Source organism: Coturnix japonica, chromosome 1 (assembly GCF_054131305.1).
Source record: "Coturnix japonica strain WE chromosome 1, WE-NBRP24, whole genome shotgun sequence".
NCBI classification, from domain to species: domain Eukaryota; kingdom Metazoa; phylum Chordata; class Aves; order Galliformes; family Phasianidae; genus Coturnix; species Coturnix japonica.
Window position 1 is genome coordinate 175,876,699 of NC_140663.1, and position 24,285 is coordinate 175,900,983.

Below are 24,285 nucleotides of genomic sequence, written 5' to 3' on the forward strand. Positions count from 1 at the left end.
CCATCACATGTATTTATCACATATTCATCATAAATTCATGGCATGGGTTATATTACGGTATTCCTTTAAGATCCAGTCAATTGACAATGTTTTATGTGCTGTGACACCTGAGTTTGCCAGAAATGGTATCTGCAGTATTTGATAGTTACAGAGAATCAAACAGGGCTGCAAACCTTCACATTTAATCCTAGACCAGGATGCCCAGGGCCCCATCCAACCTGGCCTTGAACACCTCCAGGGATGGATGGGGCATCCACAGCCTCTCTGGGCAGCTGTTCCAGCACCTCATCACTCTCATAGTAAAGAACTTCCCCTGACATCCAACCTAAATCTTCCCTCCCTCAACTTAAAACCATTTCTCCTTGTCCTGCTATAATCTACCTTTTCAAAACGTTGAACCTGCTAAGAAACTCTACACCTGTTAGCATCATTCCATAACGTTGCTGTGTAATTGAAGGATGAGATGGTGCAAGTTTTCTAATCAACAAGGCTTAACAGGAACTGCAATACAGAAAAATTAAGCCTAAGTGACCCCTGGTGTATAAATACTCTTATAAATACAGGTGAGATTAAGAACGACTAGAGAAAAGACTTGCTTATCTAAATCATGGAATCATTGAGGTTGCCAAGACCTCTAATGTCATCTAGTCCAATAATCAGCCCATCCCCTCAAGTGCCACATAGACGTGGTTCTTGAACACCTCCATTTTGAACCCTCAAAAGGGCAGAAATAGCTTTTTAGTAGAAGTCATTGGGTATATGGAATAACTGACTAGGAAGTTCTGAATGTTTTCTGTGTTGTCCACTGAAGACTGAGGAGTGGTAACATAACCTGGGACATGGAATTTGATGTAGGAACGTGGTTTTATTCAGCCTGCTCTGCATCTCTTAACATTGCCTTGTTATTAAAGCAAGAGGTGTTTGCAAAGGTGAGACTATATTGTAATCAGCATCCTTCTGTTAATGGTGAAGCAAACTGTCGGCCAGTACCTAAGAAATTCAGCTACAATGACACCAGACAGATATTTCTAGTAACTAAACAAAGTATGGATTGTCCTTATTTTCTTATATTGAACTAAAAAATGACTTGCATTCGACTTTTTCTCTAACAGTATGTATATAAACAAACTTATTACGTTTGTTATGTGCGTAAAGGGGACTCTAAAACAAAACCAGAGGCTTCTCAGCTTCTGAATATACAATTTTGTTTCATCCTGCTTTCCTTCCTTGCACTGAGAATACTGCAATTCCATTTTAATATAACAGGGTATGTGGTCTTATTCTGAAAGTTAAATGCTGCCATGCTTAGGGAATTGATTTTTGTCTACCAGAATTTTCTGTGCATAGATAAACCTCATGAACTAAGGCCACGTTTGCAGTGATAATTTTGTGTCTGAAGGAGAGTGTGAGATTTCAGCTGACAGAGATTAATCCATCCTAGTAGCTGGTAGCCCTCTTGTAACCCCCAAGGCTGGTTCCTTGCGGTTCTTGTGCACAGCATTGTTTTTCCTTTCACATTTATCGTGGGTTCTCTTTATTGTAGAAGTATTGAGTGGTGAGGAGGGAAATGAGGAGGTATTTTTGTTCATGGTCTGAAAGTCTTGGATAGTTACTACTCTTACAATACAGACCCAGATGCCTCAGCAGGGAATATCCTCCCAGAGAGGCCTTTACCTGCTGATTTTCACTACCCAGAAGGAAAGTTGCTTGTTTTGCCATGTCTTCACGTTTACAGGCTGTGCTCCCAGCAGCTTCAGAGAGTCAAGTGCTCGCCTGTGCATGAATTAACAATCAGTTATTTAAAATCAAGACCACTTGACTTGCTCAAGTGCACGATGTGGTCATTGGGAATGATTTCCCATTGAACAACAGCAATTTGTTGTAATTTCCATTTGCTTTCAGTACCTGTGTTTTTGTGTGGTCAGCTTACATGCTGTCAGCTCTCCTCTTGTATCCAGTGTGTGGGCTTGGGCCCATTTTTTGTACACTTTTTGATACAGTAAGCTGGGCTTTTATTTGCTGTCTTTCCTTTCCTGGGCAATTTCCAGTTTCTAAAATAAACTGTGTGCTGCGTTTTCTTGCGTTGCTTTCAAAGTCATTTTCCTTTCTTCTTTTTTTTTTCTATCCCCATGTCATTTTCTTTGCATAGTGCAATGTGCTTTTCTTCCTTAATCCTGTGTTCTCTGATAGTTCCAGCTCGTGGGTGAGAACTGAATCCACTTCTTCACCTCTCAGAGTTATGTCACTCCTGATGCATGACTGATGGTATTGTGGGCATTGGAGAGCACAAGAGATTGCTTTGCAGGGGGTAGTAGAAGGTAGGAAGAAAAACATGAGGGAAAGGTGCCTAGTAACAAATGGGTCGTACATTCTAAGTATTTGAAAATAATCTCCTTGCTAAATGTAGAGTTGAATTTTAAGGTCATAGCCTGGTTGGCTGTGACAGCAAGGCCTTGTAGGCTGGTGACACAGCTTAGTCAAAGGTCTTGGGAGGGGGGAAAGGCTTCTGTGTCTATGTTCTGAGCACTGGCCCTGTGGGTTGTGATTCATCTGTGTGTGGTGGTGAAAGAGACTGTGTGTCCTGGGATCTGTGGGGTGGGTGGGAGTCAGCAGGTGTCGGAATAGCACATATTATATAGCCCAGAGAGCAAAGACTTCTTCAATAGGTGTTTGTACAGACAAGAGATAGAAAGTTATTTCCTATGTGTATGAAAGCTGCTGAGTACCCACATTTCAAAGTGCTTCACTAGGATAGCAGTGTCATTTAAATGTGAGCGTGGTTGGTTTGTTGTTCATGCCTGCCAAAATCTTTCTAGGAACAGGATATAAAAAAAAAAATCTACTTGGTGACTTGTTCTTTCTGTTTGGATTTTCAGTTTAATTACAGCATGTTTGATTGCTCTTTTGTTCTCACTAGGAAGATGGAGTACGTTTTTTCCCCCCTTTCCTGCATCTCTTTTTCTATGGGCACACAGCTTGGAGGTAGGATGGGAGTACTCATCAAGTGACTCAGCTGGAAGATAAGATATTTAGGTTCTCCTTTGGAACAGAAACTACTGCTTTTTATCTTGGGAAATGATACAGGCATCCAATACATCTTTTTTCTTTTCATTATTATTCCAGGCTTGAATGAGCACATGAATGGAGCCCAATGAATCCTATTATCGTAGCCATTTTTTAGATGCTCACTAACTCCTTGCCTGGTTCATAGGAGAGGTTTTCTGTTCTTCCTGTTACTTAGCATTGCACGTTCATACCAGAACCATCATTTTTCTGTCTCATCCTTGAAGTTCTTAATAACTCATCCCAACCGCAGGGATCCTGTGTGCTTCTTCTAAGAGCTGGGTTGATAAACAAGTGAAGTAGTTCCTAGGGAGGTATAGTTATTTTGGCATAAACCAGTGCTGCTGCTGAAGATCCCAGCCCCTTTCTTCTTCTCAGTGTTTTTCTTCCCATAGACTCATAGAAACCTTAAGGTTGGAGAAGGCCCCTGAGATCATCCAGTTCAACCGTCGACCCATCCTCACCATGCCCACTAACCATATCCCTCAGTCCATGTCCACATTAACCCTCTTCTTGAACACCTCCAGTGATGGTGACTCCACCACCTCCCTGAGCAGCCTTTACCAATGCATCACCACTCCTTCTGATAACACTTTTTTTCCTAATATCCAGCCAACCCAACAGAGAACTTATCTTTGGTTGCAAATAACATAGAAGTCATGGTGTTTGTGACATCCAACTGCTATTGGACCTTCAGATTTGTGCACAAAATAGAAAATATTGAAGTTGTTAGAAGTTTCTTCTGGGGGCTCTGGTTCCGCTCCCTCCAGCAGCGGCAATGGAGGAAATTGGAACATGGTGAAAGCTGTGTGATGTTTGCTTGCCATTGAATTCCTAGCATAGGGTGCCAGTAGATAACACGTATTGGTTCTAAGTGGTTGAATAGGGTGAGCTAGTAGAAGAGGAGGTGGGAAGTATTAATGATCCCATTGATCTCAACTGCCCACATGCTTAGCATGGTTTAATTTGACAGGGAAGTCCTACCAGGCTGAGGTCACAGTGGTCACGTCATCTGAAATCAATCAAAGGAGAAAGATGAAAAGGAGCAAACTGTTAATGGAAATACTTGCACAGTTTATCTTTGGATTCACTTTTCCTTCACATACCACAGCAAGTTAGCATAGTAAAAGGGTTTACTAGTGTAACTGGGAGGACCTGTTTGTATTTGCAAAGCATGCAAACTGCCAGCTGCTTTTGCATCCCAAAATGTTGCTTCTTGCTCCCTTCCCCCTGTCCCCTCAGTGCAAGGGGTTCCTTGTGCTTTTCCTTTCCTCCTTGACAGAGGCACAGGCTTTGCAATTGAATTCAGAGCTATGGGCTCTGAGTGCACCATTATTCCCTTCTTCCTCTCTGCATTGTAGATCTGCTCTAATGCCAGGGTTGTTATTTGTAATCATCTTTCCTCCAGGCCCAGGGCTTTGTGCTGCTTTTTCTTTTTTCCTCCATTATTTTGTCTGGTTTTGTTCAGTTAAGAGCAGGTTAATTTTGGCAGGGAAAATGACAGGAGGTCAGGTGAGGTTCTGGGTGTATGGGAAGGTGCTGATGGGTAGCCACAGCTTTGTGCAGTTAGCTGAGGCTTTTCTAACCAGGTGACGGGTCTTACATATGTTCCTATTTCTTCTCCACTGAGATCTTTTGTCTTTTCCAAATATATTGGCAATAACAGATGGAAAGAACACTCCCTGAACTGCTGGGGTGGATGTTGTTCAGAGGATGTTTGCTGACACCCAGACAGGGGCAAACCCTCCAGGAATCTACAGAATTGCCTGAACTGTACCAGAAGCCCAAAAAATTCTATACCCAGTGACTCATTTTTTCTGACTCATTTCTTCTTCCCATGATAAATCTATATTTTTGAATATCTACCAGATGGCCGTAGCTTAATTTTACTAGTTTTCCTAAAAAAGGCTTTTTTTTCCCATTTTTAAAATAGCAAAGTCAGTTTTTCCTTAGCCTTGCACATGGAGTCCTGAAGTCTTTTCCACCACTGAAGTGTACTCTATGAAGTTGGGCCTCGTGGTTTTAGGGAGCTACTATATTGCTTTGCAGAGAAACCAATGCTTCTTGAATATTTGGGTATGTCATTCACATTTTGATGAATGTTGTCACTCTATTTTATCAATGGCTTTATCAAAAATGACTTATTCAAGGAAGATTGCCTGAATTTTTCCTTCCCTTCTGTGAAACTTAAGAAAAGTGAATGAGTGATTGCCGAGGAGTAATTGCATCTTATGTTTGTTATTTTGAACCTGTTCCAAGTAGGATGATTCTTATCAATGTCTCACTCCGTAGAACTTCATATTCTAAGCAGGGGGAAGCAGCTTTAAAGTTATGCAGGTCCAGTGCATTGCTGAGCTGACTGACATTGGGGTCTGGTTTGCTGGTGTGATTCAACTCATTGCCAGCTGGGTGCTCAGCCTTCCTACCACCTCATCTCTCCATGAAGACTGTCACAATGCATTAAAAACAAAATACACACAAAAGCAATGATAAATAAATGTAGAAAGGGTTCAAAATGCTGTTAAGTTTCTTTGTGAAAATATCTGTGTACATCTCCAATATCCCAGAAGTGCAGGACCTGAAATGCTACAACCTTGGGAAAATAAGTGAAGTGTCAGTAGGTGCTGCCACATGGGTGTGAGTGCTGCCCAAGGGTGAGTGTGCCACATCACTTTCCAGGGTCTGAATTTTTAACATTCCCCATTTCTTCTAAGGCTGACAATCCAGCAAAGACTTTTTAGTGACCAGGAATTTGATTATTCAGAACAAATCAGTTGCGATTCTCTAAACCGGGATTCCAATCAGTACACCGGGATTCCAATCAGTACATACCTATGAAGAGAGATTTGATTGAAAAAAAAAAGAAAAAATAAGAGGGGAAAAAAAGGAGAACAGAAGCTTTGATCCAGTGAGGTTTGAATATTCTGGCTCAGCTCCATGTTACACAAACACAAGCTGAGGTTTAATTGTGTGAGTTGCCTTTGATAGAATTGCTCATGTGTATAAAGTGCTTTGGGCTTAATTTTGTTGGTTCCAAGTGCTCGGCATCTATTGGGGTTAAGACTTTTTGATCTCATTCCTTTTAAGATACATGGTGGTGGTTTAAATGCACCAATTTTGGGGAGAACCAAGGAGGAGATGTGTGAAGTTTCTTCAATATACAGTGGTAATGGGAACAATAGAAACTGAGTGAAAGAGGGGAGGTCTGAGCTGGCCTGGAGCTGTTGCCTAAGAATTGCTTGGATTTAAAGGAGGTCTCTTTGTGGCTACCAGGCTGATTCTTTCTGTATTTAAATGGGAACTGTGGTTGTGTGTTAACTTGCTGGCTATGAACCAGCAGTGATGATGATCTGAAATAAAGCAAGCATCTTAAACAATCTGGTGTTTTACCAACTCACATTCACCTGAAAACAGGCATTTGAAAGGCAGACATCATTGAGGTGAAATCAAGTCAAATGATGGAATGACTCACAAAGGGACTCCACACATAGACCAGGAGAAGGAATAGTAGCTCAGTAATATCTGGTTTAGAACAGAGGAGTTTCATGTCCCAGCTATTTATCATGTGTCAAATAGTGCTATTGAATGAGCAGAAAAACATAAATAACGATCATAAGAGGTTTTAATTCAACTTTTTAGGTGTGTATACAGAGCCGAATGAAAACGCTTTCAGAAAATAAAGTTGTATGCAAACAGTATCTAAATAAAAGGAGTAAAAAATTCATTTCTCTAAGCCCTTCTCAACAGACTGTGAGACAGCTGTCTCCACTGGGTACGTGTAGTTGCATTCATAATTATCATTTACCTATTTTTTTCAGGTTAGAGAAATTTCCCACTGATCAAATTGATGTTCTGCAGATTTGCCACTTGGTGGTGCCAGATTGATTTACAAATCACGGATGTGAGGCGAGGTGTCAAAGCTGTGTTTGGGGAATGTGTAGTAAGCTATAATTTCAGGTGGGAAACATTGCTTTTGTGCCTGTACTTATCCAGCTGTGCTCAGAAGCACTTCTGGCCTCCATCCTTGGGTCCCTTTCTCCATCCATCCAACACAAAAGTGTTTAAGCAGATAGTGAAGTTGTATCTGTGAAGATTAAGTATCTAGACTTCTCCCATAGTGTGCACCCAGCCCAAAATAGTTGGGATTCAGTGATGTTCCAGGCATGGCACAGATACCTTCTGGACTTCTGGAAGCAGCTGCAGATGTGCTGCTGGCAGTCAGGAGGTGTTGAGTCCGTAGGTGTTTGACTGGCATTGATCCTATGCAGTTTATAGCTTTACACTACCAAGAGTTTGGGGTACTTATTACTGAGATGTAATTCCTGCTTCAAAGGAGGGCACAGGAAGGTCAATGATCATTGTAGATGTACATGTAAACAAAAAGAACCATGCAACTGTTTTCATCTTGCTGCTGTTATTTTAGCTACAGAGCTGCTCTTAGCAGACCTGAAGTTACTGTGTTTTATTACAATTTCTGTTTTTTCACAGTTTTATCAGTGTTTAGCATTGAAGTGTATTTACACCAGGCTTCATAACTTCTTTTTTTTCTCTCTCTCTCAATGCTGCAGTTCCAAAAGAATTGGTGGAGCTTCACTTGAAACTGATGAGAAAGATTGGGAAGTCTGTCACAGCAGACAGATGGGAAAAATATTTGATCAAGGTACAATATGCATGTTGTATTATTCTGCACTGCTGGAATATGCTTATGATGAGCTGTTGTGTCAGCAATCCCTGGTATGAATTATAGTGAGCCTTGGGCTCTGCTGTGGCCAACACTGATGTGCGTGCCCAGACTTTGGTTGCATAAGATCCCAGCTTAACTTTCAGGCTGCCTAGACTTGTACAAAAATCTCTAAAAATAAATGTTATCTCTTGCACATATAAGAGTGTACACCTTCATACTTAAATACAGAATCACAGAATCACAGAATTATCAAGGTTGGAAAAGACATACAAGATCATCTAGTCCAACCATTACCAATTCTTCCCAGCTAAATCATATTCATCAACACAACATCCAAACTTGCTAGAAAAAAACTTTTTGAGCTTTAAGACTTGCGGTATAGAAGCAGATTTAGTAGCCTGCAAACAGGCCACATCGAACAGAGAAATTAACACGGTAACTATTCATTTTAAAATAAGTCGGTTGGGGGTAACCATACAGAACTCTTGTACCATGTGCTAATATTAAATGAGAAATAAGTACCAAATAAAATAAAACCAGACAAATGCTCAAAATCTGGAGTCTGGCGTTTCACCTATAGATACCTTATTTCACATGCCAAAACATAACATCACAGAACCATGGAATGGTTTGGGATGGAAAAGAGCTCTGAGATGATCTGGTTCCAACCCTGCTGCCGTGGGCAGTGTTGCCAGCTGTTAGGCCAGGTTGCCTAGGACCCCATCCAACCTGGCCTCAGTATTGACTGTACAGCCATGATTACATCTTACTTAGAAATACAGCATTGTAGCAGCAAAACAAATAATGATGTTAGCAGATCCAGTCACAGTTTGCCCTCCTCGGTGCTATCTACCAAATTTACAGAGGTAGGAATCTGCCTTGAGGTTTGTATAGTCTTAAGATAATGATGTGTGTGAGACCATCAGGCTGTGTCAGGAAATTGCCTGCTGAAGGGCCCAAGGTTAGATCTGACCTCTTCACCAGCTGTAAAGCATTTACGATGCTGTTTTGAGCTAATAATGTAATGTATGCACCTTCTGTGTGTTCGTGTATCGCCAAGTACTGTGATTACTGCATTATATTAAATCCATTCACATACCCAAAAGCCGTTCCAACAAGCTGAGGAAACCTAACCCTGAGCAGAGGGCGTATAAATCCCACTGAAGCAGTTGAATGGTAAGAAGAACACAGGGAGAAAACAAGTGTATGAGGGAATAGTCTGGAAAGTCTTCCTTCAGCAAGGAAGGAGAGCCCTTAAGGAAACCTTCCCACCTGCCCCTGTTAAGACCAAGCAAGCAGTAATAACTTCTACTTCATTTAACTTGATACTTATTCTAGCCAGTGGTTCAAAGGAATCTTGAGAACAAAGGAATTTGAATATAACTAATGAGTGAAGTATGCTAATATTGCCCCCGTTTCAAAAGGGTATAATTAGTTTAGAAAAAGAAGGAAGAGTGCTGGGGAATGTCCTGAAAGCCAGGAATAATGGAAAGCATGTGGAACCATTGGGAGATCCTGGTTGATACTTGTTCTGAACCACCCCATTTTGCCTCACCAACCTACACAGTATTGGAAGCAAATGGCTGTAGGGCTCCGAGATGTGAATTTTTCCTGTACGAATCACTTATATGGTTGTGTATGAGTGAAGGGGTTTGTCGTGCATGTCTTTAACAGCTGAGAGGAGCTGACCAGCTTAGCTGCTTTGGGAAACATAGCTGAATTCTTTCAGACTGCTCTGTCTCCTAACAAAATACCTTCACTGACTCTTGTTAAATGTATTTTGTGTTTTTATATAGATAGAATTTCTCTGGGCTGGTGAATCCGGAACCTTCAGCCCCAACCACGCCATTCTGCCCCTGTTGTTAGAGTTAAGGGCTCAGTAGTCCCACCCAGGCAGATTCCTCTGCTGTGTTTGTCACCTTCCTCTCTTCACTGGCTTAAGTGATATGTGGAGTGTGGTTATAGGAAGTGTTGGATGCCACTGTAGCTGCTTTACAAATGTTTGAGAGACGTTCTGACATCTTTTTCACAGGGTAGGGAGCTACTGACTGCTCTCCAGTGTGCAGAAAGCAGCTGTTCCCACGAGCAGCAGGCTTTTGTTTGGTGTGAAACGTCCTTTCTGTGAAGTCAGAGAGTGATATTGAGATAGAGCCCATGTCGGTGGCATCTGTAGTTCAGGGCTGTGACAGCGTTTGTCAGGAGAAAGCGCGATCATCTGGTTTTTGATTGTCAAAATTTCAGTCTGAACAGATGCTTTATCAGCTCTGGTGTCTCTTGAGTTGTTGCTTTGACAATCACATGCTTCTGAAGCACGTGAAACTTCTCATTACTGCTTTCATACTTAATGAGCAAGCAATGAACAGTGACTGGCACCTGCCCTGAGCAGGAGTTTGATGTAGTTTCCCAGAGTTCTTTGTGTTCCAGTATTGAAAATGAAGGAGAAAGCAGAATAAGCTCATTTAATGCTTGGGGAACAATTGCTTCTCTTGCTGTGAGCTTTGTGCCAGAGGAGAACCTGTGTTAATGCCCTAGACTCAGAGCAGGAAAAACTGTTCCTCAGCAGAATTCCTCGTTATCGGAGCACGTCTTCTCCATTCCCATAGGTCACAAAGTCGGAGTGTGATTTATAGTATGGCTGAGCCAACCTAATTGCAAGCTGATGCCAACAAGCATGGTCCCAAATCTCCCTTTCTTGGTGATCTTGAACCTAACCTGACTTCAGAGTGAGCCAGTTTAGGCAACAAAGCCAGCAGTAAAGCAGCTCTACAGAACAAAAAGTAGCTTTCTGCTATTTTACCTACCTGCACTGACCCAAGTGTAAGCTAGTTAAGAACCAGCATCAGTACTGGGGGTAGTATGGCCATGGGGACAGAGGAGGGAGAAGTTTGTAGCCCACATTGAGTACAGTACATATAGTGGGGAAATTTAGTGTCATTGTTACTTCTGTTTCCAGAGAAAGCTGCTTTCATTTGTGATTTCCAAATTGTTCAATAGCTTAATGATAACATCATGCATTTGATAATTCAGTGACTGGGGCACTACCTGGTTCTGATTGAGTTTGTTCAGCAGAGCTTTGGCTCCTTGTGGACTGCAGTGCAGGGGTGCACTGATTTGGACAGCTGTGATTGAGGGGTGGCTCTTCAAAATACTCTCAACTGGAGATGTGCTAAACTCCTGCTTCTAATGGGTGTTCCCACCTGAATAGGCTAGAGTTGCTGCAGCTTTGATGGAGAGCTTCTGCTGTGTTTTTGCTTGTGATGCTTCCCTTTTTAGGAGTTCTTTAAGCACATTTGACTTCTTTAGGGAGGAGAGGGAATTCCTTCTGCACTGCTGTTATTGTAGGTTCCTGCAATTCAGTCTTCATCCTTTCTTGCTGCTTTTTTTTCATGTTCTGTGCTCTTTTTCCTCCTGAAGGCATTGAATTTATTTGCTTTTAGTAAAGTGAGGCTGGCTGTACTTAAAATATTTTTAAATATTTATCAAAGGACTCGAGGGCCAAGCTATTATGCCCAATAACTCCACGACACAGAGTGTAAGTCTAATTTATCTGCAGTACAGTTGTAGGACAGCAGGATCCCAAGGGAGCTCAGCAGCTGATGTGCTAAGTGCTACAAAGATACGCTAAGATATCGCATCTACTCAAGAGAATTTGTTTTCTAAATACACAGAAAAATGAATGTTTTTACATAGCAAAGATGAGAATAACTTCACAATTCAGAGTTGTGCTGCCAGATGTAATAGGTATAAGGTAGCTGGCATCAGGGTCTTAGTGATATATTCTTCTATGGAGTTTTGTCAGTTCTCTCTGACCTTTATTTTTGTTCAAGACTTTCTGACTTACAATCCTGACAACATCACATTATAATTTTAGTGCAATAAGGTACTATTAATATAAAAGTTTAAAGTTACCTTTATCCACTAACTGTACTAATCTCAGTGTTTTCTTTGTGACAGATATGCCAAGAATTCAACAGCACTTGGGCTTGGGAGATGGAAAAAAAAGGATACTTAGAAATGAGTGTCGAATGCAAACTGGGGATTCTGAAGGTATGCATTCAACTGAGTTTCTAATTGTCTTTTTCCTTACTCGCTTGAATATCCTAGAGATTTGACTTTGTCACTCACTGAAGCATCATTCACTTGGCTGACCCATACCTGGATGTATTACATCTAGAGCTGATCTTGGAACAGGGATGTTCTTTGTCATGGGACAGGCCCAAACAATGTCATGCTCTACATGCATACTTTTCTTACTTATACTTCCACATATTGTTTCTCCTTATGTTTTCATGTTTTAACATTCTTTCCACTTGCTCTTTTTTTTTTCCAGTATCTCTGTGAATGTCAATTTGATGACAATCTGAAGTTCAAAAATATAATTAACGAGGAGGATGCTGATGCCATGCGCCTTCAGCCTATTGGTCGAGACAAGGATGGACTGATGTATTGGTATCAGCTGGATCAAGAGCATAATGTCAGGATGTACATAGAAGAACAGGATGACCAGGATGGATCCACATGGAAGTGCATTGTTAGGTATTCCTTCTTTTGTTTTTCTCCCCTTTTTTTCCCCAGGTTTTATAGGGTGGGATTCTTGTGGCCATGTGTGACAGGGGTCTGGGGATTCATTTCGCTCAATCTCCATATCTCACAGATATCTTACAGTGGGATTTTCTGCCTGCACATTTGTGATAGTTCAGAAATATCTCACAGATTTATCCATGATAGCTAATGACTTTTATGCTCAATTAGGCTATAAAGGATGTATGGAAAGGGTACCAAGAGAAAACTGTCTGGAGGACTGTGCCTCCATGTTGTCTCCTGACATGCTTATTCCTTTTGGAGATGGAGGGGAACTGTTCCTTCTTTAACTTCTGCCCTGAGAAGACAGTTATAAATGGACAGTTTTGTTCTTATGAGGATTACATTGCAATTTGAACTCATGAAACTAAAAGCATTGCATGAACCTAAAAGCATTGCTGATCATCCAGATGGGTACAGAGCCCTTTCTGGAGCAGAATTCAACTCGTAGATAGGTGAAGCTGAGGTACATGATGGTGATACAGAGTGACATGTGCATGACTCAGTGCCCCTGGGTCTCTGTTGCTTCATATTTGGTCTGATAATATTTTAGTGATATTTTAACCTCAGAATTACAGATTTTTGTGATTTTGGTTACATGCTTTGTCCTATCCCTCTTTATGCACAGGATATATGGACCTTAATGGAAAAATAATTAGTTCTACATATACGCATTTTTTCTTATCTAGCAGTTATTTGTTTTTAGTTCATTTCCATGTAAACGTATCTTTCTTTTGGCTGATTAAGTGCAAGAGGATTTTAAACTAGGCCCAGCAGCATCAGCTCTATCTAAATTAATACATAGTGATGTAAGAATAGATCTTAAGAAGTTAAATAATGTATATTATTTTTATTTTTCTGTTTGTACATTTTAATTTCTGTAATTTTAATACAATTTTTTTATTTTTATGTTTATAAATAACGTATCGTTTGCGTAGCTTACTTAAATATCCAAACCTCAGTAAATCAGGGTAGTTCTACAGAATGTTTTAAACCACTGTCAATAGACCATAAAGTGATAAGCCAATGAAATTGAAACAGCTGTTGAGAGTGAATAAAGGAAATGCATCTAAACAAGCCAACCAATTGCTGTACAGCATTTATCCTTTTCCTACGTTCTGGACTCCGGGGATCGATGCCAAAAGCAGAGGAAATGGGACTTCCTCTGGGCAAGTTCTGACACTCATACTTGCTGTAGAAAAACGCAGTAATACATGATGACATCTGAAATCCTTTTAAAGCTGTGTCATTCTCTGTGTCAGGCTTGATGCACTTCCAGCCTTTTTTTTTTTCCTGTAAAACTCCTTGAATCTTGTTGTTGAATGTTGACTTTGGAAAAGGAAATGTGTCTTGCGATTCTAGTCTGTTTTGAAAATAAAGAACCTGTTTAATCAACAACTTAAATTCCTTATCTATTAAGGTTTTGGTTTTTCTAGTTAGATATCCAGTGTAAGAAGTTAAAGTGCACTGATGTTCAAGCACGTAGAGATACACAAATAGCCAGAGCCCTCTAAACATCTTGATATTGTTTTCTAAATGCGTTAAGAAGAAATCGCAAAGAGAAGCCAGTGAGAACTGGTAAAAGGAGGATGAATAAAAGAATAATAAATAGTAGCAGCTTGGATCCAGACCAACAGAACTTGAGTCTGGGTAGATAAAGCCCTTCAAAACAAAGTGATTTTATTGTGGTATGGCTAAGTTGGAAGATTTCTGAATGCTGAATTGCAGCCGCTCTAGTAGGACAGGCATTTCACTATGCTCGTGTATAAGGTTTTCAGGACAGTGTTCATTTAAACAGATGGTGTTTGTTTATTTTTAATGAATCCCTCTGGGGTGAGTGAGTAAGTGGCTTATCAGACAATATGTTTTTTCTTCCGTCATCCAGAAACCGAAATGAGCTTGCTGAGACCCTTGAGCTCTTGAAAGCACAAATTGATCCTGCCCTGCTGAAAAACAACAGTTCTCAGCAAGAGAATTCATCACGTGAAAGCCCAAGTATAGAAGATGAAGAGACCAAGAAGGGTGAAGAAGCATCTACACAAGGTTTTCTGCCTTTTCTCACATTTTAAATGTTGTGCTGTGGCAGTGTCAGAATTTTCAACTTGATTAAATTCGTTTTAGATTAGGACTCTTTAAAACAAACAAAAGACCATTTCTGTTCATAGTAGATCAAGTTAACGCCGATAAATATTACTGATTTTTTTTAGTGCATATTTAGATGCAAGAGATATTTATAAAAAGAGAAAGATGTATAAATTGTTTTTCAGTTCCTTTTATTTATGCTGTACATATTGTATAGTATTGTAAATATGTCGTTGTATGTTTTTGTGGAGTATCCAACTGTTGCCCAACTATTCCTGTTCTAATAACATTAAAATTTCAAAAAGAAAAAATATATATCTCTTCGTGCAATGCCATGATTGAAGTCAGTACAATATGTGTCTGTTATTTATTTTTACTTTTAAGTTTGAATCAAAAATACAGGCTTTTTCCTCACAATCTTGAAGAAGGCATGAGCTTATGCTGAAGCAATTTGAAATAACAAAAATATTTATACGTGAAGTGGTCGTGAGCTGCCTCCGCCATATTATTTTTGCTAGTAAAGAACCCATTTTCCTTCCTTAGTATCATGTCATTGCACAGATTAAATATCTTGCCTGACTTGGTGGTTTGTGCATTGGTTTTACTTAGTATCAGCCTGAAATGTTTTGTTATGAGATTTTGCTTAGGTTATGGGAAGCTGAAAGCTTGTTATCCCAAGTAATCTTACCCTGGTTACTACCTAACATTAACATTTGGTTAAACTACAGGAAAGGTGTTGCTCAATCAGAAACAAGATTTAAGATTCCAGTGTGTTAATGTGTGTTTCTTTAAATCTGTTTAATTAATCTGTTACCTGCTGGAGAGGACCTTGGCCATGAGCCATCATTGTACCCTTTGTGGCCAAGAATGCCAATGAGATCCTGGGGTGCATTAAAGAGAATGTGGCCAGCAGGTCACCAGGAGGTGATCTTCCCCCTCTACTCTGCTTTGCTGAGGCCAGATTTAGACTATGGTGTCCAGTTCTGGCCTTCCAGTTCAAAAGTCAGGGATCTACTGGAAAGGAGTCCGAAGGAGGGCCACAAAGACAATACAGGGCCTGGAGCATCTCCCGTATGAGGAAAGCCTGAATAATGTGGGTCTGTTCAGAAGACAACTGAGAGGAGATCGGATAAATGTTTATAAATATCTTAAGGGAGGTGGGAGGTAAGTAGGTGAGGTCAGCCTCTTCTTGGTGGTATGTAGCAATAGGACAAGGAGTAAGGGCCTAAAACTTGAACATAGGGAGTTTCATACTAACATGTGGAAGAACTTTACGGTGAGGGTGATGGAGCCCTGGAGCAGATTGTCCAGAGAGGTGGTGGAGTTTCCATCTATGGAGATATTCAAGACCCACCTGGACACCTGCCTGTGCCAGCTGTTGTAGGGAACTTGCTTTAGTAGGGGCTTGGACTCAATGAACTCTTGAGGTCCCTTCCAACCTGTTACATTCTGTGGTTTAACTGCATATACAAAATTAGCAAGACCTGTCCTGGTTCTGAGTGTCAAAGAGAAACGCTTGCTTCTCATTCCTATTCTATGCAACAAACATTGTAGAATGGAAGAAATAAATGAAACATTTAGATCAATATTAAGTTGGGTTTGGAAGTGTTAGAAGTGCAGAAATTGCAATAGATTGTGACAAACACTGGGAGAATTGTCTCCATCTAAGACATTTCCAATATCTGCCTTTGCATGTAAGTGACAACACAATCTGTGTAGCTACTGATACTGCAGAGTTCATTTATAGAGTACTGATCTTGCCTTTGTCTCACTAAGAATTAGTCAGGTCAGCTTAAATAATGTAATTGAGACCTCCGCTTTGAATGAGATTTTATTGAAATCAAAATAATTCATTTTATAACATCTTAACTAAAGTCTCCACTGAGGACAATTGCACACTCCAGTGTCAACAAAGTCACTGCTGCCATTTGGGGTCACTTCTAGGCACTGGTCCCACAGACCTAATGATTAATGTCGCTATTTATATGTGCTGTGATTTACTAACAGCCAATGTACTCACAGAGCAGCACTTCAGTCATTTCAGTTGAGTTTAATAATTCTTCCTGTTAGTCATCAAACTATCCTCAAATTCTAGGGATATATTAAAGCCCTTCAAAGGTACTACTAAAATCTATCGGAAGGACTGGAAGCTGCTTTGACAGCTTTCCAGATAGCATTAAAGTCATTCATTCAAAAATAAATGGATCCAGTCCTTGCTTTTAACCAAATCTGCTTGACTCAGAAAGCATTAAGATAATTTGTGCATCTGCTGAGTCATTGTGGCACACAAAGTGCTTTTTTAGCATCAGGGAGAGTTAAAAAAGTAGATCTTAGAACAACCATTGTTCTATTAGTGCAGGGAGAGGTGTTGGGGATTCTGGTGATGTTAGTTGGGGAGAAAGCAGTTGGTGGTGGGAAGAAATGGTTCAACTAAGTCAATCCAGGAAAAAGGGAAGAGAGGGAGGAAGGATAAGTGCACATTGAATGTGTCACTATCAATTACTGACAGATGTCTTTAGAGAGGTGGCTTTAATGTTACAGGAGCTCAGAGTAGTGATTACCTCTATGAAGGGAGAAACAAGCATCCTTCAGCCATCAAGCTGTTATTGCTTCTGGTGCATCTGGAGATGCATCTTGCACCCTTTTCTACTTGCTGAGGCTTATTTAGGAACGTTCTAAAATATAGGGCTACTTCATCACCACTCTTTTCTTTTGTAAAATGTTTATTTACTCTAAATGTAATTAATTCACATACTTGCCCTGCGTGTTGGTAATCACTTTGGGAAGCTCTCAGCTTGGAAAAGAATCACACCAGTGTGGAGGGAGAGGGCTGAGGTAGAAGAAAGAAAACATGGCTTTGTTGTGTGTTATCACACCTGTTCTGTAACATCTTCCAGATGGTAGAAGATGCCGTTACACTCTCTGTACTATATCATGTTTGCTTTTTCTAATTAGCTCTGTCCCTACCTGACTCAGAAAGCATGGCAAAAGAAAACACACCTGAGATGTTAAATAGCTTCAATAATGATAAACAATTGTCTGAAATACACAGCAACAGAATAAATGGATGGTTTCTTCTGAATGCTTAAACTTGTACTTTGAGCCCCATCGATGCAAAAATGCTTAAGCAAAGCAGGCGTGATCTGATCTTTTAAGCTCTGCGGGATTTTCTGGTGTGTTTGTCTTAGAAATGGCAAATTAACTGAATGTAGAATATGATCTAGTTAGATGCATTTTGATTCTACATAGATGTAGTCACTGCACAGAAATAGAGAATCCAGGTGAAATTTCTGCTGGTTGTCCCCCCCCCAAAAAATGTTGAAATACAACAGTCAGATGTTTCTTGAAATAAAAACGTACATAAAGAGGGAACTGATTCATGTGAGCACTAGAAGAGCTCTGAGTCTCCTGGGCAGCCTGACATAGTGTGTGGCAACCCTGCCCATGGCGGGGGGTTGGAACTCTGTGATCTTTACGGTCCCTTCCAACTTAAGCCATCCTATGATTCGGTGTGTGGGATTTGACTTGAAGAACGTGGGATCTTACAGCATGGTCTGGTTTGTGAAAAAGAAAATCAGACACTCGAGTGAGATTTCTTGAAAGCTGATGCTCTTTGCACGCTGTGCTCAGGTTTTCTGTATCTGTTCTTTGAAGGTATTGTATTACAGCTGAAGAGGAAGGTGAAGTGTTTAAAGGAAGTTAAGTATAGAAGTCTGCGAAAAGATTCTGAAATTTAGGTTTATCTTGGTATGTGATTAAGCCAAATGGTGATTCTGTAGCTAAAAACTGGCAACCTCCTTGTTTAATGAGAGCTTGAGACAAGCCAGACTCCTAATAAATCCAGGAGAGAATATTTATTTGCAGGGAGCTTTGGGTTGTTGATATTTTAGATACGCCTTCGTTTTGATGGATGCTGTTTGTAATCCTATAGGTCCCCTGGTTGTTTCATCATTGTTTTTCTCTGTCAACAGAAAACCAATTAAAAATCAAAGAAGAAAAAGATGAGGTGGAGGAACAGTCAAAGGAATTGGAAAGTCTTCCTCTTCCCGTGGTCAAAGAGGATGAAAACATGACAAAAATAGAGAAGGTTGAAGAAAAAGAAATTATTAAATTGCCAGTAATAGTAAAGTTAGAGAAGCCTTCGGAATACAACGAAGAGAAACAAACTGTCAAAGAAGAAAGTGACTCCTTTAAAGAAAATGTCAAGCCTGTTAAAGCAGAGGCGAAGGAAAACAAAATAGAACCAAAGGACTTAAAAGAAGTAAAAAGTTCGACTGACAAAATAGCAGTTCATGAGCCTGAGAGGTTAGAATTTTGTGTTAATGTCAAAACGCCCCAGGAAATTGTGGAGAAATCTGTAGAAGAAAGTGAGAAACTTAAAAATGACCAGCAGGCAAAAATACCTCTTAAAAAACGAGAGATCAAGCTGACAGATGATTATGACAGTCCTATAAAGGGGTCCCTGTGTAAATGCGTGACTCCAACAAAGGATGTCTTGAAGGAAGAGGGGAAACCAGAAGAGGAAACATTTAAGAGAGTCCCTACAATTACTGCTTTATGTCCTGATGGAAAAGTGCTGGTAAATGGAGAGGTTAGCAGTGAAAAAATAACTCCAAGTGTCATACAGAATAATAGGTCGGAGCACATTGTCAGTACGAAGGAAGACAGCAGCTCATTAAAAGAGAAAAATGGGAAAAGTGGGGAAAAAGTATCAGACTCCCTAAATTCTGTTAGTAAGATTGTAAAAGCATGCGAGGTTGAGAGAAATGCAGTAACTGTGGTGAAAGAGCTAGGGGCTGTGGTCTCTGAGGTTTCCAATCAGAAAGTGCCTTTAAAGGAGGAATCTAGTCCTGTGGAAAAAGAGAACCTTGACAGTCCGGCTACTGAAATGGTAGTGGAAGAATCTTTAAACTCTGAAGACTGTGCCAAAAAACCCGAAGAGAAACTAGCCACGATAATCAAAAAGGACAGACTGCCACCGCCCAAAGAATGTGTAGAGAAGCTGGAGAAGCCCACAGACACATCTGCTCCTGCAGAACTGCCCAAGCCTGCACCGTCTGAGGAAGAGACCTTGAAAAGCAGAAGTGAGCCCGAGGAGAAACCTGATTCTCCCAAAGCTGCTGAGACACCCCCTCCATCTTCTTCTCCTGTTACTTTAGAGAAGCCTGTTTTGGAAACAGAAGGTTCTGATGCTAAACCTGCACTCCCTGAGGAAAGCCAAATAGAAGAAAAATCCAGCCCTGAAAAACCAGAGGAAGAGCCTGAAGCTTCCAAGCCAGAGCCAGAGGGATTAGATGATGCCCATGCGTCCAATCTAGAGAACTCCTCCGAGAGTAAAAAGGATTCCCCAACACCTAAAAGCAAATTTAAGTATAAACTAGTTTCTGAAGAAGAAAGCTGCACAACAGATAATAAGGAAATAACTTCTGAAAGACAGAAGGAAGGGATTAAATTAACTATCCGGATCTCCAGTAGGAAGAGAAAGGCAGAAACACCCCCAGAAGATGTCACTGCTGGCCGCACGTTAAGGAGATCCCCAAGAATATCTAAGCCTACCCCCAAAATTGTGGAGACTCGGGATCAGAAATCTGATAAAAAACGAACTGAAGAGGAAGAGGAGAAAACTGCACATAAGCAGGAAAGAAAAGAAGACACAAAAAAACAAGAGAAGGAGTCAAATTCTAAGGTTAATAAGGTAATGTGGTTTTACTGTTTGGGGCTGCCACAGTCTTTCCTAATAGGAGTATATGCATTTACAGAAGAATATTAAGGATTAATATTCTTTTAATTCAATTCCCTTTGGTCAGCCTTTGCATGGAGCTAGATTTGCAGTCTGGTTAGTGTACTCAGCCACATTAAAAGCACCCCCTAAGACACTGCTAATAGCTGTTGACTTTGCAGCTTCTAACATCTTTCATGTAAGCCAACCAAAGGAGACCAAATCAACCCAAAAGAGTTCTTTAAAACATGACATGATCAGACCTGAGTCAGTCTGACCATGTGGCTGAATGGAGACTTCTGTCTCCTGTAGGTTTTCGAGGTGGGTATTCGAGAATGAGCATAAGCAAAGAAACAAATCTTACAACTTCATATGTATGGGACACACAATTTGCTCTGGGCGGAGGTGTCTTTTTTGTGTGAACTTGTGATTATGGAGCGTAGATCTTATAAGCATGCAAGGTAAAAATAATACAGAAGTTAAATGTGCATCTGTATAGTGCTTGTAAATTAATGTAATTATAAACAACTTTATTCATTTGACTTCCTTATGTTTCTGGATGTGCAGTGCCAAAGAAAAGCAAGGAGGAAAAAGCAGGCTGTGTTTTTAAGTACACTCCTTTCTATCGACTTGAAATCCTGTTCACTTTTCACTACTGTGCATTTCCTCATTGGTCCTGTAGTTTTATCAACGCTCTCACGTATTCAGCAAGTTCTGAATAACCTTCATAAAACAGACAGTTTTACTGAGTGTTTTGTATTTGTTCTCTTTTTGAGAAGGGTCTTTAAAAACAGATTAGAAATAATGATGGCATATGATGAAGCCTCAAATTAAATCAGTTCTCTCATGGATTTAAAGTACAGTTTCTACTAAGGTTTAGTGAATAACATATGAGAAAGCCTCAAATTAAACCAATTCTCTCATGGATTTAAAGAACAGTTTTCCACTAAGGTTTAGTGAATAATGACATCACTAAAGAGAAAGAAGTTGATGATAAGAACCTGAAATGAAATTTTCCCAGTATGTCGTGTTGCTGTTGCATGAGTGTGTCCTGCAGAATATTTTGTACATTTTGGTTTATTTAGCTGGTTCAGATCAGCAATTTACCTTGTCATAAATGGAAACTGTTTTCAGCTGAAAAACCTAGGAAGGGTATTTTCCTTTTTCAGTGTCTTGGGGGGTAAAAAATATTTGTGAGAAGGTGAATTATTGGTGTATTATTGTGAAGTTAAAATATCCTGATTGTAGGGAGTAGTTTTAAGTCATACAAAATGGGATTCTGAGTTGTATTTGAATTCTCTTTTTCATCCAGAATATATCTTAAACAAATCTCTGATAAAACTTAACACTTGGTGTAGTAGATAAGTCATTTTTCCATTCTTTAACATAAATAAGTGTCCAAATAAGTCACTGGTAAGACATGTGGTTATTTTATTAAGGTGGAAATGATATAAAGGGGTGAATGCCCTTTCCGGTTAGCATCTAATGAATCATTTTTTTACTTAAGAAAAAGAATGGAGAAGTATAAATGTGAAAGCAGACTGTGCCCTCACATGGTGCACTGGTTTTCTTTCAGAATACTGTGCCTGTCATAGAAGAGAGCTTTGAAAATACTGGATTTAATGTACTTGTTAAGAGTGTAAATGTGTTTCCTAAAGCGAAACGAAACAGATTTAGTGTATGATAAAAAAAAGAAAAGAAAGCCAACTGTATATATACATCTATTCAGTTGGGATTGAGGAGAACCGTCATAAAAAAACGTGAAATGTGGGATTTTCCACGTTCACAAACAAGGTTACTTTTCCACAGCGGAAGGGTCTCAGTCACTGATATGTCTTTTCTCCCTTTAGTATCCATTTGAACCTCAGGGCTCACTGAAGGTGTCTGTTCTCTTGTGAAATCATTGCAGCTGTTCTGATTGAGATGAATCACTTTGCTATAGAGAGAAATGTCTTGTAGGATCTGGGAAGAAACTGTAAGTTTCCTTTGTGTTTTCTCTTTGAAATGGTATCACTCAGAGAAGCAAAGTTCGGTGGACGGGTACACGAACACGTGGCAGGTGGAAATACTCAAGCAATGAAGATAGTGAAGACTCAGAGAGTGAAAAAAACTCTGATGAAGAGGAGGAAGAAGAAGAAGAGGAGGAAGAAGAAGCTGCACCAGCTGATGATGATGAACCATGCAAGAAGTGTGGCCTTCCCAACCACCCTGAGCTGGTAGGCTTTGGGGGAAAGCTTCTTTTGAGTGATTTGGGCAGTTCTGGTAGCTCAGAGGAGTGTCTGAAGGTACACCATGCTTTGGGGTGGCTGTGTGTAGAAGCCCAACAAGCTTTCAGCACTTCTAATGTTTATGGTTTTTAGAGTTAGGGTACTATGGTTAGGCTGCGGTTGGACTTGATGATCTTCAAGGTCTTTTCCAACCTGGTTAATTCTATGATTCTATGATTCCATGGTCCTGGTTCATCAGTAGTACATACTGTCATAGATTCCTCTGATTAGGTGAGAAATCGGAATGTTCGACCTTGCTGTGAGCCCACAAAATGAGCATATTCTCAGATGTGTGAAAGATATCCCAGCATGGTTGAGACAGTTTGAATGTTAGGATGCTAGAGATGGGTATTCCAGAATATGCTCACAAAGTTTATGTGAGTTTATTTCACAAAGTTTATTGCTTATTTTAAATGGAAAGAGCTTTACCCAGCTAAGGAGGAATCCCAATAGTTGCCTGGTTCTGTATACCCCATTTAGTCTGTGATTGTTCATCTCTTCCACCCTCGACAGAACACCCCAGCTGAGGAAACTTTCCTAAAATCATAGAATCATGCCTAAGATTGCTGTGGTTCCTTCCCTTCTGGCCTGCATGGCCAACTTTCCCTCATGTGGATGTGAATGCACAGGGAAAACAGTTCCCACCACATCTTGTCCAGATGTAGTTTTCTACTTAGTTCAGGGTCTGGAAAGCATTACAGGATTTCATAGTACATGTACTCAGTCTGTGTAATCCAGTAGTGCTGAGTTGCCTGAGAGTACAACACAAGATGAGATCTGGTGCTAAAGTGGAAAACTGTGATACATAAACTTGCTCATAAAAACCACCCCTGGCCTTGGAAACATCCAGTGATAAGTGATACAGGATTTTTTTGGTTTTGGCACAGTCCAAAGTATTTATGAAGCGCTTCTGTGTTGGCAGGGAAAATAGTTCTGGAGCTTGTTCCACATTACGAATGCCAAAAGATATTCATGATTTGTTTTGTTTCAACAGATTTTGTTATGTGACTCCTGTGACAGCGGATACCATACAGCTTGCCTTCGCCCTCCTTTGATGATAATCCCTGATGGAGAATGGTTCTGCCCACCTTGCCAGCACGTATGGTTCCTATTCCACTTCACTTTCAACGTTGCGGTTGTGATGATTTGTTGGGAGTTTAACAGTTTCTTTCTTTCATCTTATTTTTTTCTGTTACAAAGCAGACTGTGATGCATTGTAGGGATGCTGATCTTTCCCCTTAGCCATTAGTAAAACTGCTTTATGAGGTGGTTTTCCTTTCCCCTTCTTTCTTATGTTAGTGATGAATACTACATCTGGCTGTTTTTTTCTTATATTTGTTAAACAACGTCAAGAATAACATAGTGTTAAGAGTACAATACCATAATTTTTCCCAAAGAAGCATCACATTGGTATCTAGGTGGGGGAAACATAGAATCATAGACTCTCCCAAGTTGGAAGGGAGCCTTAAGGATCACATCCAGCAAGGAATAATGAGGAACCAAAGCACGCAGCTGTTTCTGAAGTACTGTTCCACCTTCAGAGACATTTTGCTCAGAAGCTGGTAGAAAAAGCTGCCATTTCTGGTTAGCATCTCCTAGAAAACCCAGTGTTTTCCCTGCTGAGTAGCAGACAAGTATGAGCAACTTAAAAATGTTGTGCATACGTCTGGTTTAATTTTAAGCATATCTAAATAGAGGAATTGCAACGATGATGCTCGGAAGGTTAAGACAGAGTGCAGTGCTGTTTCTGTTAAATGAATGGGGAACCATCCTTTGCATGTCTGCCTGAAGATCTCTGGTCTTCCTTTCCTTTAGAAAAACCCTATGTCAAAATGGCTGTTGCTCTGCAAACTGCCTGCTGCCTTGAGCACGGCGTGACATGGCTGCAT

General features: G+C 40.3%; 1 protein-coding gene across 1 annotated transcript in view; it reads left to right on the forward strand.

The window, feature by feature from the left end:
* The window catches only part of RSF1 (remodeling and spacing factor 1), a 51,370-nt gene that overhangs the window by 10,698 nt on the left and 16,387 nt on the right, over positions 1–24,285 (forward strand). The window contains exons 2-8 of the mRNA XM_015852508.2: positions 7,632–7,723; positions 11,702–11,794; positions 12,078–12,283; positions 14,214–14,371; positions 18,382–20,105; positions 22,148–22,345; positions 23,391–23,495. Of these exons, the coding sequence (XP_015707994.1) occupies positions 7,632–7,723; positions 11,702–11,794; positions 12,078–12,283; positions 14,214–14,371; positions 18,382–20,105; positions 22,148–22,345; positions 23,391–23,495 (2,576 nt within the window). The remainder of the gene's footprint in view (positions 1–7,631; positions 7,724–11,701; positions 11,795–12,077; positions 12,284–14,213; positions 14,372–18,381; positions 20,106–22,147; positions 22,346–23,390; positions 23,496–24,285) is intronic.